The following is a 19,914-nucleotide window of genomic DNA, read 5'->3' as shown; positions in this document are numbered from 1 at the left end:
AAAGCAGCATTGTTTTAAATGTACTAGAGAACTTTTCCCCCATTCCTTTCTGCTTGCTCACTTTCTTCCTTCTCTTGCAAACGGAAAAAGTCAGTATTGAAACAGAATGAAACTAAGTTTCAGTAGCTTGACAAAATACCGTATTTTCTAACAGTTCTGTTTTCCCTGCAACTCAAAGACATACTGTAAATGTTGTAAAGCTAAACAGACTGAGATACAAAATTACCCCCACAATAGCCACTTTATTCTGTGAAGTATATTGGAATGGTAATGAAGAACTAGATGAGCAGCTCCCGTGTGGCAAAGTAAACCCAGAATGGCACATATACAGAGTGACAAGTGGCTGTTCTTGCCGGTGCTGGAACCAGGTCTTAGTTAAACCAAACTGGAACCTTTATGCCCGAATCTTAGAGCCATAGTGCCAGCATAGTACCTTATTCTTCTTTTATGGTGCAGTGTTAGAGAACATTTTTAATGCAGCTTGGTTACTCATGAACCTTGGTACCTTGATGTTGTTTATCCTAAACTGTATCTTGTGTTCTTGTATTTGCAATTGATTTTTCTTAGATTTTTCCTCATAGTGATTTTGTGAAGTAGACTTGGCTAGAAGATAATTTTCAGAAGAGTATGTGTTTATAAATCTACAGATAAATTTTCTCTACAGTCTAATAAAAATAAACATACCTCTGTTTTCTACTTATAAGATGATGAAAATGAAGAAGTTGGCTCCCCTGCTCTACCAAGCCAAGACTCACAGCCATCCTCTGCTACTTTTGAACCAAGCAATGTCCCCACAAGCAATTACACTGGCATACATATTCCACCTGGTGCTCATGCTCCAGCTAACACTCCTGCGGAAGTCCCTCACAGCACAGGTATGGTGTCTTTATCGGTCATTAGCATTCATTCATTTGATTTCTCATATGTATAATAATGTAAAGTTAAAGTGGCAATATCTGTTCAGAACCGTTGAAATGAATGGGCACTATATCGTATGGTCCCATTGGATTCTACCCTAAATCAGTATCAGATTAAAAGTACAAGATAGATGAAATTGCACTACATATGCCTATGTAATCAGTCTGTTCCAAATAGTATTGTCTTGTTATTTTCTTCAATTAAGCTTTCTGTTTGTATGTGTCTATAAAATCTTTATTTACTTAACTTGCCTATTAATCCCATAGCACCATCACCATCAATTTATACTTAAGTTGACCAAATAAGCAAGGGAAACCACCAGAACAATCAGAGGAAAACAATGCAAGTTTGCCATGATGTGCCATCACTGGAACTGTAGGGATTAGATACAAAATTCCATGCATTGATTTCTGCACACATTGTAATTCTTGAACAGGAGGTTCCAGTGCTGCATGGAAAACTGCAACTTGAGTGGACTTACGAAAAAAAATAGTTTCTCTTAGCACACTTCGTTTAAAGTTGAAAAATTAAATAATCCTACTGGATATATCCAAGCCCTTGGACATGTTGAAAGTAACTATTTGGGTCCTGTCCTATGAATCCTATTTTTCGTTTTCTTTTAATCATATGAAAGGAAAGATTTGGCAACAAAGATGTAGCTTTTCTTAGAGAAAATGTGATCAGAAGATTTACGCTAGCCAAAAGTGAGGTTAAATTAAACACTGGTAAGTCTGAAAAAATAAAATAACAGTTCTAGTAAGTTTAAACAAATTTAGAGATGGAAAATTTGAAATGTCCATAAATACAGAGCAATCTGATATACACTTATTTGGGAGAAAGCACCATTGAACAGTGGGATTTCCTTCTGGGTAAATGTGCTTAAGATCATGCTGTTAGCTTTACAAGTAGGTTGGAAGATCTTTTGTGTTGGCTGTTACTGTTTAAAATATTGACTTAGGCTCTAACAAAGAAAGAGTCTAATTATTTCCTCCCAGTCTTCTTTCAACGTAGTGGTCATAGAGTGGGATTCCTGATGCTTGTGGGAACAAAAAAGGCTGCTCACATGGTCCTTTGCTCTTAATTCTCTAATCTTGTTCTCTTTAGAAAATGGTCTGCAATTATGTGTTTGTTTTAACATCAGTCTTTGCACTTCTGTTTAATACAGCTACTGAATTTGTTTGAAAGTCTCGTGGCTGGATATCAAACATTTAAAAGATCCTATAACATTATTACATTCATCACAGCTCATAAATTATTGCTTAAAGTTCACTAAAGTTATTCTGAAACATTATATACTTCCTTCCATTCCAATAAAGGTACAATCAGAAGAGATACTGTAAATTAATAAGTTCCTGTTAATAGTTAATTTTTAAAATGGGTGGTGCTGTTTCTATTTCTCATTTCATCATATAGAGTGCTTCACAATGCTGTCATATATCCTCACAGCAGCCCTGTGAAGTAGGTTAGCTTGGAAAACATATTTGCAAATGATGGCAATATGCAATACTGCTGCTGCACTCTTGCTGTTTCTATTGTGCCAGCAGGACCTACCACTAGTGCAACAGGAAGCTAGTGCTTCCAAAAGCAAGCCTGGAAACTAGCAGAAATGCTAGATTCCAGAATGGAACATGTCAGCTGAGCTCCCTTCTGCAAGCTCTGCTGACCTGACCTGTTCTGGAAAGAAACAAGCGATTTTGCTCACTTCAGGATCCTCTAGCTTCTCATTGTGGCAGCAATGGGTCCCACTAGCACACAGACTACGTTGGATACTGCCAGGTATATTTATAAACACATACTTTCCCCCCCTCTGTGTTACTCATAGGTGTGACAAGCAATACAATTCAACCCGCTGCTCAGAATGTTCCAATAGTAGATCCTTCACTTTATAATGTCCAACCTGCAGGTAAGATGCTTTTTTTTTCTGCTAGTTTGCATCCTTCAAAAAGCATTGGCTGCAATGCATTGAAACAGAATTTCACACGCACATAGCAGTAAACATATATGTTAAGTGGTGCTTATTCACAAATTAGAATGCAAAGGATTATAATTGTTGTCTCTTAAGTAATTTGAGTAATGTTCATAAAATCATTTGAGTAATGTTCATAAAGTAGCAAAAGCACTGCCAGTGTTACCTAAAAGATTATTTTGGACTAGACATTCCTATGTTTGTTCATAAGAGGTAATATGATATGAAGGTGGAGTTGCAGAAACAATATTTGAAAGAAAAGAATTTTAGAAACATTTCCCGTTCAGGCCCTGCACCTATGCATACAGAATCACATAACTAACCAAGAATTAGCAAAAATTTCAAATACTTTCTTAGGGAGTAAAGTAGACTTCCTCAGCCAATTTAAGAAATTGGCTGAGGAAAAATATCTCCTTAGCCATTAAAAGTATATAACTGAAAGGTTGTCTGTTGGCAGATTTGGCTAATCGTCATTACATTGCTACTAGTTTATATTAAATGTTGTTCTGCCTCCCACATTATCATTCCAGAATTAAAACATTGATATAACTTCATTTTTATATTTGATCAGAGGTAGGCAAGTTAAAGCTTGTGGACTAAATACAGCAAAGTTCCTCTACTGTCCATTCTCCTGGAACAGGCATTCTCTGCCCAAAAGTAATGTACTGGCAACAAAGGCCTTGAGAAGCAGATATGGCTTTGTAGGCCTTAGGAGATCTCACCTGTACTTGGACTATTGGTACACACTTTTTTGTAATTGGTACACAGTCCCTTGCACTTTAATTCTGTATGTAAAATGTTCCATGATGATGTCTACAAATTGAAATGTAGACATTCCATAACCTTCCATTCGCAGTAGGAAGTATTCATACATCTCACTGTAAATGTCACCTTTAACATATTCATGTGTGTTTCCATGTGCATGTGTGTGAGAGAGAAGATGCACAAAGTGGAAACACAAGAACTGTGAGCTGAGTCTAAAGCTGTGCAAGCATCCTTTCTCATGCAATGAGTTTCCCTTCCTCTCCTACCCCATCGCTCTACACACACACCTGAAAACTGCTCCAGAGGGTCCCCCAACCATCCAGAGCATATTTAGAGGGCATTTAAGGGGCTGCAGTGGGGAGGTATAATTAGATCCTCCAGCATTGTCCATTGTGCTTGCAGAAGGACATGGTTGGATGCAACCCTGTCAGTAGTAGTAAGCTATGAATGTACATGGTGCTTTTCACAGCGCAAGAGGACATGTCCCTGCCCAGAAAGCTTATAGTCTTTTAATTTGATGCAGGGTAGTGCATTTATGTGCAAATTGTGTCATGCTTAATAGCTTTCCCAGGTATTTTATTTGAAATTTGAACCTGATTGATAAGGTTTTTCTACTGCTGGACGGTTAAATCTTTAAGATGCCACAGGACTCTGTTTTTGCAACCACAGACAAATATAGCTACTGTTTGGGGGCAAAAGTTTGATTTTCAAGTACATTTTGTAACCTCATAGAAGTGTGGAGACTGTTTTTAAATAGATACAAGTTTTGTCAGAAACTAATATTCATTTTAAACAGCTTTCCTTCTTAGTTGTCCTAATTTCTTTATCCCTGATCTAAATGCATTTTCAGCTTCTTTATCTGGTTCCTATCTGCTTAACTGAAAGATTCGTAGTTGGTGGAAGTTAACTCTGGTCTGTCATATTGCAGACATGAATGTAACTACTATACCAATATTATCCTTGGATTCGTAACGTATCCGGAGGCTGCATAAGGCACAGCCTTACCCATGTGTCAATATTTTTAGTATTTTAGAATTTAGTTCTTTCACATGAAGCAGATTAAAAGCAACTACGATGTATACTAACTCTTTTTAAATGTTCCTCTTTTTTCTTTTTCTTTTTGAAATAATTCCAATTTTCTCTCTCTCATTTACAAATAATTGTAAACCCTTTCCTGAAATGTTGCTATATTGGTATCTCAAGTAGGACTCAATAATAATAAATAAGGCCTGCTGCCAACAGAACATGTAATAGAGTAGGTACTGTAAAAATAAGATTAGATTGGTTAATTTAGGCTTCGTTCCAGAAAATCACTTGAATACTGGACTAATGCCTTGGCTGTTTTCTAAAAGAATGATTTTCAAGTTGCTTTTGGCATCATAATATGAAAAACAAAATGTCCTTTGCTGTGTTTTTCAAAGGGAGGGAGGTCACCATTGACCAAAACCTAGAAGTGAAATGTGGATTTATACAGTCATCAGAACTGAAATGTGGATTTACACAGTCATCAGGTTGAATTGCTTATTGATAATACAAACTGCTATATTTTAAGAAATTTAAAATTAGCCCCATGGACAGGCATCTAGTATTTTATACAAAAACAATTTGTGTGATGTTTAATCAGTGATGAAATGGCTATTGTATGTAGTATGACACCTGTTAAAATAAATGTGACAGAAGCATGCTTCATTTCTCTAGAATGTGCAAAGTACACTCACAGTAATAAAAAAAGAACCTTGTACTGGGAGTTTTTCTAAGTTCTAGGTATGGTTAAGCAGTTAGCTGATCAAAACAAGATTTGACCAATTGGCTATTCAAATATTGTCAAATTCATTGGGTTGGATCCAGAGTTTCCCTTCCTAAGCAGAAGGAACTTCCTCCAACAGAAAGACTTCTTCTGTCAGAGGAAGATTCCTTGTATTCATGGAAGGAAACTTCTGGATCCAACTCATTTACTTCAGTAGAACAAATATATAATGATCTGGAACCTACACTAATTACAAATTGGTTAACTATTAATTGTGAATCAGTGAAAGTAACTTAAAATTGTAATGAATTATAACTTTTACCAATGTTCGGTAAGGTTTCTATAGATGTGAATATTTCTTGTCTTTGGTTTTTACTCTGGAACATCAAGGTAGCCTTGCAGTTAACAAAAAAATTAAAAAGTTATGGCTGCAGTCCTAAACATTAGGGAGTAAACTTCAATGTGGGGCTTTCTTCTAAGTAAACATGTGTAGGATTATGCAATTAAACAATTAACAGCAATTAAAAAACAAAAGCTGGTTTTTAAAGGCAGTTGTGCTAAGTAGTCAACAGGCCAATTCTTCAAGCATAGTAAGTTGTCTGATCAACTTACTGACATGCTAATTCGAGTTTAGGGGTGGGGAGTGGTTATAAATTGTAACATTTATATATAAAATACCATACCATATTTGAAGATTTACTGGATGTGTGTGTCTGAGATGTTTTTATTATTATTATTATTATTATTATTATTATTATTATTATTATTATTATTTATATAGCACCATCAATTTAACTTTTAAAACATTTTTATCCTGCCTTTTGACCCACACAGGTTCCCCAAGGCAGTTTACATTCACATTTTTAAACCTAATACAATAAAAAATCATATTACATGTATTGAATACTATAGATTTGCAGCCAAAATACACCATGTCCAGCCCTATGTTGTGTCATGATCTATTTAAGATTGACTGAAATAGGGTTCAAAGGCACACCGGCGCAGTCATGCTTTGATGGAAATTCCATTCCCTTGGAGACTTCCCAAAGCTCAGACATGAGCATCTTCCAAAGGCTGTGTGGGATACTCTTTAAAGTGATAGCTATGACCAGGCAACATAACTGCTGAGTTTCAATATTTGTAAAGATATGTTTTAACGTAGTGTTGCTTGTCCCAAGCCTTCAGAATGGGGAAAGCTATGAATTCACTTTCTCAGATAGTTTAAATTAATATATGAAATGTGTCCACTCTGCCTTATTGGACTCTCTGGTCTTGTGTGTGACCATTCTGGGGGGAAAAGCAGATCTGTCCCTGTACTGAACCCTCTGAATAATGATCCATAGAGTAGCCAACATTTGTTTGCTTTTGCTCATACTAATGCAACCACAGAAGCTGAATAATTCATTAATATTTCATTGGCAGCGCTTTCCACTCAACAGTTTGAGCATTGCATGATGTTGCAGCAGCTCAGCCAATGGGTGAGGGAGGGGGCATGACATTAAAATACAGTTTTTATCATATTAATGTAGACTTATTTCCTTAGGTCTTTACTTTACCACCTTTTAGGCAAGTATGAGCTCAAGATGGTTTACACAAATAATGTTAAATGGGCTCTTGCTATTACGCAGGGGGAAAAAATACCCACCGTTCCTTCCAAAAGCTTTTCCCCCTCTGAAAAACAACAACAAACAAGAAGGCTGAACCAAATCTTCTGCTTTGGGTCATACTCTGTGTTGAGACTTATCAGCCTTTCTTTTTGCATTACAACTGGAGAACGAATCTTCTTGTATAGTTTTATTACAAGTGAGTTCATGCCTTTAATAAAAATAGGTTAAAATATTTCACTGTTTGTGCTAAGTTGCTGATGCGTCAATAATATCAAGGACATGTTTGGCTCTTTCACCTGATAAGGAAAAGAAAATGTGACAGTCAGCGTATCTTGCATCAGGGAATTGGGTATATCTTGTAACAAGGGACGTTCCCATATCTAGACAGATTATACAGAGGCGGTATGAATGGGCTCAGTTGTGTTCCATGCTGGAGGTGGGGTGAAAGGAAATGTAAGGTTAACGCATGAGGCATTGTCCTTGTTTTTGTGCAGATTGTAACCTGATTACCCTTAACTGACTGGAGTTTTTAAAAGCTTTCCTTAGTGGCTTCAGATAAAGGGCAAATCTCTCTCAAAGTATTGGCTTTCTCATAAGGGTATCAAGCGTCTTTAGTACTCACCATTGATATTCGCAAACCATTTCAAGTGGTTAAATAAATATGTGCATAATGTAGTGACCCTGAATCTTAGTCATGTATCTTTATTTTCATAGGGGAAATGCGTTTGACTGCCGAAGACTTCGCCAAAGCCCAGAAATATTGCAAGTATGCTGGCAGTGCTTTGCAATATGAAGATGTGAGCACTGCTGTGCAGAATTTAGAGAAAGCCCTCAAGTTACTGACTACAGGCAGAGAATGACGCCTTTGTCCACCAGATTCATGACTTATGCCTAAAGAACTAACAGTCCATTACTCCTACCTTCAACCTGTCGGGGAAAACCCAGATGCACAAAAGCTTTTGATTTCTGATAAGAAAACGAAATCTGTGTCTCTGTATCGAATTCTTTCTGTAGTCTAGTCTGGAGCTATGGCCGCCAGCTTCATTTATTGACAGGAACAGGAACTATCTGGGGACAGTGGCTCGAATTCGAGTTACCAATTCTAGACACTTCTAGGCCAGGGCTGCAGAATGCCCCAACAGTTGTGCTGTTCTTTTTAAAAAATTGAGTGGGGGAGGGGAAGTTGTCTGTTTGAATGCATATTTAGAATTTGTCACAAATGTCAAATAAAACTGTTTGGAAACACAAGATGGTTTTAAAGGTAAAGTTCAGAGAATTTGGAGAGGGGAGTGGCACACCATAAGATAGAATATGCCGAAAGAAAGGCAAAGGCGGTTTTCTTAAGAGATGTCAAATCAAGTTATAAAAGTAGGATGCTTTCAAGTTACTTCAGAAAAACCATTTTAATGGTTCTTGATTCCACCACTCATAAAAGCTGTATGATCTGTTGTGGTTTTGGATTTTTTTTCCCCTTTGCATGGTTTTATTTCATTTTTTAGTATACTGGGAATCAAAAGAAAGATACATCTGAAGTCTAAACCCAGCTCCAGACATCCTGACCTTTGAGAGCATTTCCATTTAGTTCTAAAACTTAGACAGAGACTGTGGTTATAATGTAATATCTTGACTATGATGTTGAGCTGTTTGGGGGGACGGGATTTTTATTTGTAGCTATTGCCAAATGGTAAGATTGGTACATAAATTTAAATTTTCCCAACTAATACTGGATTGTAGACTCCATTAAAGCATATTGGACCCTTCACATGTGTTGCTGAATTATTCATATAATGTTGAAATGCATCTACGCTGTTTTAATAATGAATAAAAATCTTTTATGACCTAATTGTTTGTACACTGCCCTGAAATCTTAATGTAATAAATGTAACAAATTACTTTTTAAGAAGTACAAGCAGCCCCAGCCTTTTAATGCAGATTCAATTCTGTTACCTTGATGAAAACTGAAAGGAAGACAATGTCATGGGACTGAATTAAATCTACTATGTTCCTCAAACGTAAACTATATTAGGTGATCCCGAATCATTCATGATATGTACCTTTCATAAAGATTTTTAGATGTTTTAATTTTTTGGATCAAAGCCATTATCCTTTGCATGGACAAAGCTTTTCCACTTACAGCTTGCTGATTTCCCCTCACCATTATTTGCATATACCTTCCCCCAAAAAATCTCCAGAGAGTTGGGAAACTCACCAGAGCGGTTTTGAAGGAAGAATGTTGCAGCTAGGAAAAGTCAGTGACAACCACACTTCCTTGTGAGCACAGGTGCCCTCTTTTCTTTCATCGAGATCTTCAAATTGAGTTCTATGTATTGCCACTGCTCTTGTTGCCCTTGAGATGATAATGGGCTTCAGTTCCCATCAGCCCCAGCCAGCATGGTCATGGTCAGGAATGATTAGTTGTCTCTAGAGAATCACAAGTTTCCCCATAAGATATTAATTCTGTTTTAAACACAGCTGCTACAAATGAACATTGGTTGTCATCATTGCCCCCCACCCATGCTGTTCTTCCTTGTGTTTAGTTTGCCTGACTTGTATAAGTAGCATCCAAAAGACTCACTTTTACATAATTTTGTTCTCTCCGTGAGTGGAGGTTCCAGTTTGCTTAGTTTAGCAAACACAGGAGCAATATTCTATCTAGTATTTTTCATCCAAATAAATCTTGGAATACTTGCAAATTCCAAAATTAGAAAATACTGTGTTCTCCAATTTTCTCTGGCATTAGCTGAACATGGAAATAAAACACTTCTTGCCAGTGATACACAACCATTTCTCAAACTAAAATACAGTAGCCAGCTGAAAGTCCTATGGGAATGCCAAAGGCTACAGTTAGGATACTAACATTTTGTTCTGTTGTCAGAAGAAGCTTTTTTTTCCACAGGGGGTTCTTCCACTCAAAATCTTCTAGAGGCTTGAACTTTTCCCTTTAAGTAGAATAGGTTTGTTATTTAAACTCTTTTCACTTGGAAGGTGCTACCTTATCCATATGCCTCTCTGGCACTTTCTGAGAATTTGGTTTAATGTATGCCCAGATCAGTACCACCTACAGATTCTTTTGCAATAGTTTTGTCTTGAAGATACTAATATCTCATTGGCCAAACCCAATCGTACACTTAAAAACATTGTTAACAAGGGCCATTTACAGTGCAGTTGATGATTACACACAAATCCTGGCACTAGGTTAAGCCAAATAATACATGTAGTATGATTTATTTATTTTAAAAAGGTCCTTTATCCTTATTCAAGCCTCTACTGATAGAATCAAAACTGCTGAATTCTAATTGGGCTGTTTCTCCCTCTAATCTCCTTTTGACGTTTCTTTGCTTCACGGGAGCCATTTGAAGATCAGTGACAGAATGTCCTGAGAGGCTGAAGTATTCTGCCACTGGGTTTTTTTAAAAAACAAATATTGTCATTTCTGGTATCAGATCTGTAACTATTCTTTTCCATAGAGACTGGAAAGTATTCCCTATGTAGAAGCATTACCTACAGAAATTGCCATAATATCATGTTGGAATATGAGCAAGTGAATGGTCCCCTAACGTGGGTGACATTATTAGGCCCTGTAAGAGAGTTTCTAGAGTAGATATCAGGACAAAGCTGGCATCTGGGTTTGTTCCAGGGTCTAGCCTTTTGTATCCTTTTTATGTGAATTCCTGTTGCTTATGAGTAGTTAACATGGCTACCCTCTGGAAAGCATAGCTGAACATGGAACATATGCATTGCTTGAACGTATGTTCCTCTGACACTTATGAAGCCATTAAAGCAGGTGTGGGCAACGTGTTGCCCTTCGGATGTTGTTGGACTGCAACTCCCATCAGCCCTAGCCAGCATAGCCAATAGTGTGGGATGATGGGAGTTGTAGGCCGAAATATCTGGAGGGCCACAAGTTGCCCACCCCTGCATTAAATACCGAAGTCAGTGGTTTAAATCTTCTTTGACAAAGAATTGGCAAAGACTAGCAATTGTCTATATCATGCTGGCATGTTGGTGTCTTTTAGACATTTTTCCAGCCCTGTGGTAATCATTTATCTCCAAGCAGCTTGTGGGCCCAACCACAGGGAGCAAGGGCTGACCGTGAATGTCTTTCCAAATTGGCACCACTTCCTACCAGCTGCACAGGTGCTGCTTATGAATAAGTAGTTTCCACCTGGCTGGGAGAATGTCTGAAAAGGCACTGTTGTCTGATGCTCAAAAATGCACACCTGTTTATAGGATGGAACAGAAAATATTCTGAGCCAATTTCATTTCCCTATTATTCTAAACACACAAGAAATAGGTTAAAGAATGAGGTGTGTTTAATTTTCGTATCAAATGTCAAACCATTTTGATTTTACTTCCTGATATTTATACTATAGTCTTGGCTTTCTAGTACATACCCAAAGGCTAGGTGAGGCTATAACCAAATGGATCTATGAAGTGGAGTCTGTGTTCTGACTATAAAGGGAATCTTTTAGCAAGGATGGTAAAATACATTTGTTTCAAGATTTGCAAAGCTTCCAGGACCTGTTCTCTACCCCACCTCACCTTTTCAGGTGTGTTAAAACTCAGCACTAGAACTGGCACTAGAATCCTTTGTTGCAATTCTGCTCCATTGTGTTTTAAATTGAGTTGGTTTTGTTATGTTTTAATTGAGAATTTGTTTTTAATCTCTTATTTCCTTAGAGCCAGTGCAGTATAGTGCTTAAAGCACTGGATTGGGACTTGGGAAACCTGGCTTCTGGTCCCCAGTTACCATGAGGTTGACTGGGTGGCTTTGGGCCAGTCACTGACTTTCACCCTAACTTACTTCACAGTGATGTTCTGCAGATAAAATGGAGAAGAGGAAGATCATGTAAGCTACCTTGAGTTCCTTGCAAGAGGAAAAAAGGTGGGATATAAATGTAAAAAATATAAATGTAAAAAATAAATTATTCGTAGCTGCTTTGGGTGCCATTTTTTTGTGAGAATGCAAGATATAAATTTAATGACATGAATAATTAAAATTAATGCAGCAAATTGTTAAGTGGTGTTACAGGATTATACTCATAGCTACTAATTCTGAAGCTGGGGTCCTCAAACCCCTGGGTCACAGCATGTTTCAAATCTTGTGAGAATGTTGTGGGCATTCTCACAAAATGGCTGCCTTGGTGGGATTGCCCTTTCATAAAATGGCTGCCATGGCAGGCATGACCAGTCACAAAACACTCATTTCCCAGAAGGCAAACTGGTGAGACGAAAAGAAAAGTAACTTGCTCAAAAACCTAAGTACAAGATATAGGTGAGGACTCAGCTCCATGCCAACTTACCAGTTAAAAGAGAATAAGAAATATTTTATTGGCAGGCACCAATAAAGGTGCCTGTGGGCACATGGGCACCAGTCCTAAGTTTGTACTATATTAATTTTCTCTCTGGAGTGTCCCAGATATGGGGAGTGCTTCAAGAGAACCAAGTACATGCTTGGATTTCACTTTAGTCCCCTAATACTCCTTGGGAATTCCTTATGTATTTCTACAGGCATTTCTATAACATCTCTTGGCCTAAAAAGCTCCCCCCACCAAAGAAAATACACAAAACCAAACTATCATAAGTTCAGAGTTACTGCTCATCTCTTTTTGACTGCCTACCCATTGACTAATTCTCATGAAACTCACTTCATTGAAACCCTCTTGACATACAGATCCCATGAATAACAATAGTTTTCATTATAATTCAACGTCTGGATTTATTTATGTCCATAAAGTGGTCTTATTGTTTTTAAGAATTAGGCTATAACAACATACTATAAAGTTTTATTTTTAATATTGAAAAAAATGTCAAGTATAATAAAACAAACATAATTATTGGCAAATTGAAGCAAAATGAAACATGAACACACAAAACGTCTCTTTATAAACACAGGTGCAGGCCAAAGTACAATGCTTCGCCAGTAACATACGGCCTGTAAACAAATCAGGGACAGACTAGGGACCAAGTTGGCATCTATCTGCCTACATCTCTCTATGTTGCCAGGAGTCGTGTGCGCTTATGGCAACAGGGGTTTACAGCAAGAACATTATATTTAAAGAAGTTTTGTAAAGTTAAAATATGTACCACTTTCAATATTTTAATAAATGCAGTTAAGTCAAAACTTTAATTAGATTTGACTTTTCTCCATGAACTGTGAGAAACCAACTGGTTCCAGCATACTGTACAATGAAAATGTTCTGACATCTTAGAAATAATGCCTGGAATCTCAAAGCAAAAAGGAGTTGTGGCATATGTCCTGGTTCAGAGGTTTTCTCAGACTATATTGTCAGTACATTGGCTGATTATCCATGTACTGTGTATATAATCAGATTTCTCATAAAACCCAGATACCATCTTAGAGCAAACTTGATATGGGAGATACAGAATTCTGTTTCTTAAGAACACTTATGAAACACTCTCAGACAAGAAAGTTTCATTTTTCTACAAAAGTAGCTTGGAAAAAAGGAGGCTAAGGGGAGACATGATAGAGATGTACAGAATTATGCATGGTATGGAGAAAGTGGACAGGGAGACATTTTTCTTCCTCTCTCAAAATACTAGAACTCAGGGTCATCCCATGAAGCTGATAAGTGGGAGATCCAGGACAAATGAAAGGAAGTACTTCTTCACACAGCACATAGTTAAATTATGGAACTCACTACCACAAGATGTAAGGATGGCCACCAATTTGGATGGCTTTAAAAGGGGGTTGGACAAATTCCTGGAGGAGAAGGTTATGAATGGCTACTAGCCCTGCTGGTTGTGTGGTACCTCCAGTATTCGAGGCAGTAAGCCTGTGTGCACTGTGTCCTGCTTTGTTGGTCCTTGGTTGACAGCTGGTTGGCCACTGTGTGAACAGAGTGCTGGACTAGATGGACCCTTGGTCTGATCCAGCAGGGCACTTCTTATGTTCTTAAGTATCAGCATAACTACTAAATACAAGAGCGTATGCATGCATAAATTCAGACAACTGAAACATCCAACATCATAATAAACAAGTCTTCTAAGCAGACCCAAGTACATTTGCCAGTTCTCAATGATCATCAATATCAAGCTTAGCAGGTTCATTCTGCAGGCCACACGTCAGGGGAAGCTGGTTCTAAGGGGATAGCACCCACTGTTGCGTATTCTGAATCTCCTTTATACATTTCTACCTTAAATCTTCATATGTCTAAATAAGATAATTGAATTATTCATGTTATCAAGTTAATGAGCATAACAATAGACTTATACAAACATGATGGCCTTCCTTGACATGTTACAGGTATGTTTGTGACACAAAAATATTTCCTTGATATCATCTTGTCTTGTAACGTTGTTGTTGTTATTATTACTATTACTACTACATATTGTTGTATTTACGATCTGGGATAAAGTTTTTGGTTGCTTGCCTGATGGTCTATCTGGCCTTGTTATGTAGGTAATTGTTTTATGGTACTCTCTTTAATGATGCTATGTGGAAGACATTAGTATAAATTTAACACTGGCACCTTGTTATATGGATTCGTTTCTAATCAGTAAAGGGTGCTAATGATCTAGCTCTAATGGCCTGGCAAACCTCATGAAATACTTTTATTACTCCCGGGTCAGAAGGCTAAACTGGGTTGCATTAGCCATTGGAATCTCATTTTTAATTCCAGAATTCTCTTGGAGGCATTTGATTATAGAATTTCTTAATTGGGCAGCAGGGGTAAGAAGATGCAAATATGAAAGATTTGCCCGATCTGCCACACAGGGACAAAAGAGGTGCCCAACACTATAATCAAAACTACCCCTGCACGGGGCTCTTTTGTGTTTCCTCTAGAAGTGTAGATTTCTTTTTCTCCTTGTTTACTTGTTGCATTTTCTCCTTTGGTTTTGCTATGGGATGCTCTACTTATTTTCCACCATATGGATGTGATAATAATATGAAGATGTCCTATAATTGTTCAAGTGTCGACTGAATTTCTGTTCTTTTCAGTAGAGTGAGTCGTTACAAATAATAGAAAACAGAGGCTGGATCCTTTGAAATTTCAAAATAATAAATTACATGAGAGAGGAGGCATGATAGATATGGCATGATATATATCTAAGAGCCGATTTCACCCATGGTGTGACTCCACTAAATTCTATAGCAGGATAAAATTTGCTTCCCTAAAAACACTTAGAAATAGAGATACAGAACAGCAAACATTTTACTCAATGATAATTTTCCATGGGCAGCAATCATGAATAGCATAGATAGGGCAAATAGGGAAGAATAATCAAGATGCAAATGTTCTGGATCCTTCATTTAAAAAGCAGGCTGTTTAAGATAAGACAAAAGGAGCATTGCCCTCTTCCTTGAATCAGGATCAATAATAAAAGGCCACACAAACATTACCAGGGGAGGGCACCATTCACTGTTCCACCTCAGGGTCAGCCCAGTTAGAGGGTTAGACAATGAAAGCAAAATAGCACAACCTCCATATACGGAGGCAGTATATCATTCTTTTCGTATGCTGAGAACCAACAGAACAAATTGGAATCTCCACCATGCCACACTTGTACACTTCCCTGGAGCAGTGACCAGAATACTGGACTCGATGGAGGACCTTTGGTCTTTTTTAACAAGACAGTTCTTGTGTTCATAAATATTAATAGACTGGAGTTAATAACGGGGAAGAGAGTAATGCTTATGGAGCATCATCATTTGTTTACGTTTGAACAACTGACTACACTTGCATTCTTTCCTTCCAAGACTGCCCCAGAATATTAATAGCTTTAAAATCTGGAAGTCGAAAGGAATTTGACCACATTCCACCCAGAATCTGTTAATAATAATTTGAATAACTAAATCCATAAATAACGCAAGACGCTTTAAGAACACCATCCAGGGAAAGCTGAAGTACTGCATGAAAGGTACGGTAGGCTTGTCAAAACTCAAGGACAGCATTCTCTAACTTGGTGACCCCAGATCTGAGGGACTACAAATTCCATGATCCACAGGCCAGGAATATGGAACTTGTAGCCCATACATCTTGAGGGCATGGAGTTGGGAGCAATTGAGGGATTTGCGTAGGTATACCCTGTGCCCTAACCCCCCCGCCCCCAGTCTGTCCCTCATCTCATAAATATGTTGTAAAAAATAACAATAGGTTTGAGTGGACAAGTTACTAGAACTTTTTGATATGTAGACTCTGTCAAATCACATCTGTGACACTTTTCATGTGTGTTGAACCAGGTCAAAAGATGTAGGGATAGAAGACCTAATTTTGGGGAAGGGAGCAGTACAGTACAGTACTTAATTTGCCTTTGATTTCCTAATGACTGCTACAAGTTAACATTCATTTTAGCATCAAGGCATGCAAAAAGGTTACAAGACAAAGGATTGCTCTGGGAAGGGAGCTTATTCAACAGATTCACTTGAAAGCGTGGTGGGCCAATAGTTCCTGGTCACAATTCACTCCCTAGTTTATGGCTTCACAATTCATGGATCGAGGCATGTTCACAGCACAAAATTACATGTATAAACATTATTGCTGCACATATATAATGGACAACAGCAAGTGAGATCTGCACTGATGAAGATGCACGTTACAATGTCCATCCAGCTAGGAATGTCAAGCTTCACCTAGAATTACTAACTGCAGGCGGCAAAGTGCAATTGCAGCTGAAATAGGGTCTCTGTTTTAACTAGTCTTGGGCCAAAGTATTCTTTCAGCTCAACAGTTTTCATACATTTGGTTTCGCACACTACAGATTGGATTTATCTTTGGCAGCGGGGTGGGTGGGAGGATTCTAAACATTTTTGAATCTTACCTTTAAATATGAGGGAGATGTTTTGCTTTTTATTCTTCTGTTCTTTTTTCTTTTACAAGTAGCAGTTTGGCTTCTCTCTGCAGCCTGGCAGCTTTCCTGATACAGAAACGCCCCAGGGAATGATGCTCTGGCGTGATATAGCATCACTCCAAGGGATTTTCTTTGGGGGGAAATTAATGGCAGCCCACCCACCCCAGGAATGCAGCAGGGATACTGAAAGCTGCCAATCTCTCCCTTGAAGAAGCAGCAAGGCCTTTTTTGTTGTAAAAGAAAAACCCTTAATCACTTTGTATTTATAAGGCCACTAGGACCCTGCCCCCAATTTTTGCAATTCATGCCCCTCCAAAAGCAGCAAAATAGTCACGCAAACTGATCCCACAAAAGTGGGGGGGGGATATTGTGCCCAGCTTCAGTCTTATGCTTTAAGTATAGAAATAATTAAGCTATTTCAGTCCAGTTCACTTTCTTGTTTTGTTTTCATATTTGATGATGAAGAGCTTCATGGGGCTCAAAGCTTGTGGGTTTTTTTATCCAGTAGAAGGCAGTCCGATTGAGTTTTGGAAAAGTGTCAGTAAGTCTGAAGATTATTATTCCACTGACACATTTCCCAAATGAAATTCCAAGGAGAATACACAATCCCTAAATTTATTTATTATTTTATTTTTATTATAGCTTTCAAAGGCTGCTCTAGAAGAAAGTTCTCAGGGCAGCTCACAGCAGGAAACAACTGAATTCAAAATTCAATAATAAAAACAATGTACAGCAATTGGACTTGCGCTCACATGACAGGGCTTCCCCCTTCCTCTTCTCCTATCTGCAACCCACCCACCTCACATCTGTGCTGTAGCACACACACCCCACCATGCTCCAAAGCAAGAAAGGCCTACATGGAGGAGAGGGGGAATCCATTCCACCAGTGGTGCCAGTTTCCATTGGCGGATGGACACCAATTAAAGTATGATAAACGTACAAATCACAGAGAATGAAAACATGTTAAAGCTAAAGCAGATGCCAAAGCCTGGGAAAATAAGCTTTTCACCTGCCATCAAAATAAGTGCCTGTTAATCCCCTCTGGGAGGGCCTTCTCTAGCCATTGTACCACTAACTGAAAAGACCCTCCCTCTCTTCTCTAGCCACCTGCCAGATCTCATTGGCAGCAGCGCTCAAAGGAGGGTCTTCAGAGAATATCTCAAGTCTGGGTAAGTAGATTGGTGACTGAGTGGCCATCGAGTCCAACCCCCTGCTCAATGCAGGAATCCAGCTAGTCTGGCAGACTGCTGCTGACATCTTCTCTCAACTCCACTTGCTTGACCCTGCAACAGCCTCTGGAATCTGTCAATTCCAGTGCTCCCTCCCCACCTGACAAAGGTTGAGTTCCTGGGGGTGGGGAAGGGAAAGATAATCTCTGAACCTAGGCCTCCTATTCAATAACCTCTGGAAAGATTCCTGCCTGACTCCTGAAGAGTCCTGGAGAATTTCTTCCTCCACTCACTGACTGCCTCTGAGTTCTGGCTTTGAGTCTGACTCACCATTTTAAACCAAACCCGGGAGCCCACATTCCCTTTTGACACCCTGGGTCATGGAGGTCACTTGTATCTTCAGAGAGAAAGATGGATCAATTAATATCCACAGACTAAGAATATGGTCATTTAGGGGAATGGAAGCCCCCTAAAACAGGTTAAACACTAATTCCCTGAGCAGACAAAAGAACCATTTATACCACCTCTATTTAGTCTAGATAGTGTTTCAGTTTATTGGCCTACATCTAGTCCACTAGCATGTCCATTCACTGATTTAGCACTCCCCCTTCCACACCTAATGATGAAACGAAGAAGTAAAGTTGGGTGGTATCCACTTATTGATGACACTTCACTCCAAATTTCTGGATGACCTATTCAGTGGTTTCATGTAGATGTTAAAAATCATGGAGAAACTGGAGGGAATCCAAAGCACAAATGCCAAGGAGTGAAGCGGAAATCCATTAGTGACATTTTCTGGAATAAGTCATCCAAGTATGAGCACCACCAAAGGAAAGCACTATCCCCAACATCCAACTCAGGCCCTGTCTCCAAAAGGATACCATGGTCAATAGTATGTCACTTAGAGGTCCAGGAAGATCGATACAATTATACTCCCCCTTTCTCTTTCTTGGAAAAAAATCAGTCCACGGGGTGACCAAGGCAGCTTTGATGCCAAAACCAGGCCTGAAACCCAATTGGAATGTATCCAGAAAATCAAGTTCCATCCAACAGTACTTGGAGTTAGCCAGCTACCAAACACCTTGCCAGGAAGGGAACATCAGTAATAGGCCAATAATTGTTCACATCTTCCACTTCCAAGGTAGGTTTCTTTGGGAGTTGCGCTGTGGCTTTTGCAAAAAAATAAATAAAAATAAATCACATGCACTTATCCTTGAATGGAATTGATTGTTTCATGCTGCCCATCATTTTGAAATGGATGAGTTTGGGTTTTAATGGAGAATCTGCTGGAAAATAGGACACTTAGCACAATACATTTTTGTGGTATTTTGACTAGATATAAAGTACCATAATATAAACCAAAGAGGTAGAGTTCACAGAATTTATTATCTGTAGTTTTTCATCATCATCATCATCATCATCATCATCATCATCTAATGGGAAAATGGAACCTCAAGTACAGCATGTCAAGCTGATGTATACATTTCTCAGATAGCAATGGCAGCTGCCCTTGGAAATTACATACGGATAGCTAAGAAGAAAGACTACTAAGCAATATTGGTCCCACTACTGAATCCATGTCTTGCAAACATTGCTAGTTATGTCACTTTCTCCAACCTGGTGACCTTCGGATATTTTGGACTTCAACTTCCATCACACCCAGCTAACATAGTTGGGAGTTGCAGTCCAACACATCTGGGTAAGCCAGATTGGGAGAGGTTGAGTTCAGTGAATTCACCTGGCCTCCTAGTGTCTTAAATGAGAGAGGGAAACTAAACAGACCATGTGACATAAATTATTATTTTTTCAAAATGAGCAGATATAGCATGAAACAAACTGACCTGCAACAGTGGCAGCAGCCTCCATCACCACAGGTGGCATAGAGGCTTTGGACGAATCTTTGTCAACTAAAGAACCTGGTTAGATTGA

General features: G+C 38.5%; 1 protein-coding gene across 2 annotated transcripts in view; it reads left to right on the top strand.

Moving 5' to 3' along the window:
- Positions 1-8,912, top strand: part of VTA1 (vesicle trafficking 1) — a 36,434-nt gene extending 27,522 nt beyond the window's left edge. Inside the window, exons 6-8 of one of the 2 annotated variants that reach the window (XM_063124593.1) lie at positions 705-875; positions 2,741-2,821; positions 7,718-8,912. In XM_063124593.1, coding sequence (XP_062980663.1) covers positions 705-875; positions 2,741-2,821; positions 7,718-7,863 — 398 coding nt within the window. In that variant the 3' untranslated portion in view covers positions 7,864-8,912. The remainder of the gene's footprint in view (positions 1-704; positions 876-2,740; positions 2,822-7,717) is intronic. The other variant, XM_063124594.1, reaches the window with a different exon arrangement.
- The last annotated feature ends 11,002 nt before the right edge of the window (positions 8,913-19,914 follow it).

Source organism: Elgaria multicarinata, chromosome 4 (genome assembly GCF_023053635.1).
Source record: "Elgaria multicarinata webbii isolate HBS135686 ecotype San Diego chromosome 4, rElgMul1.1.pri, whole genome shotgun sequence".
Taxonomy (NCBI): Eukaryota; Metazoa; Chordata; class Lepidosauria; order Squamata; family Anguidae; genus Elgaria; species Elgaria multicarinata.
Note: the sequence above shows the minus strand (reverse complement) of the source record. Positions and strands in the feature narration are given on the sequence as shown.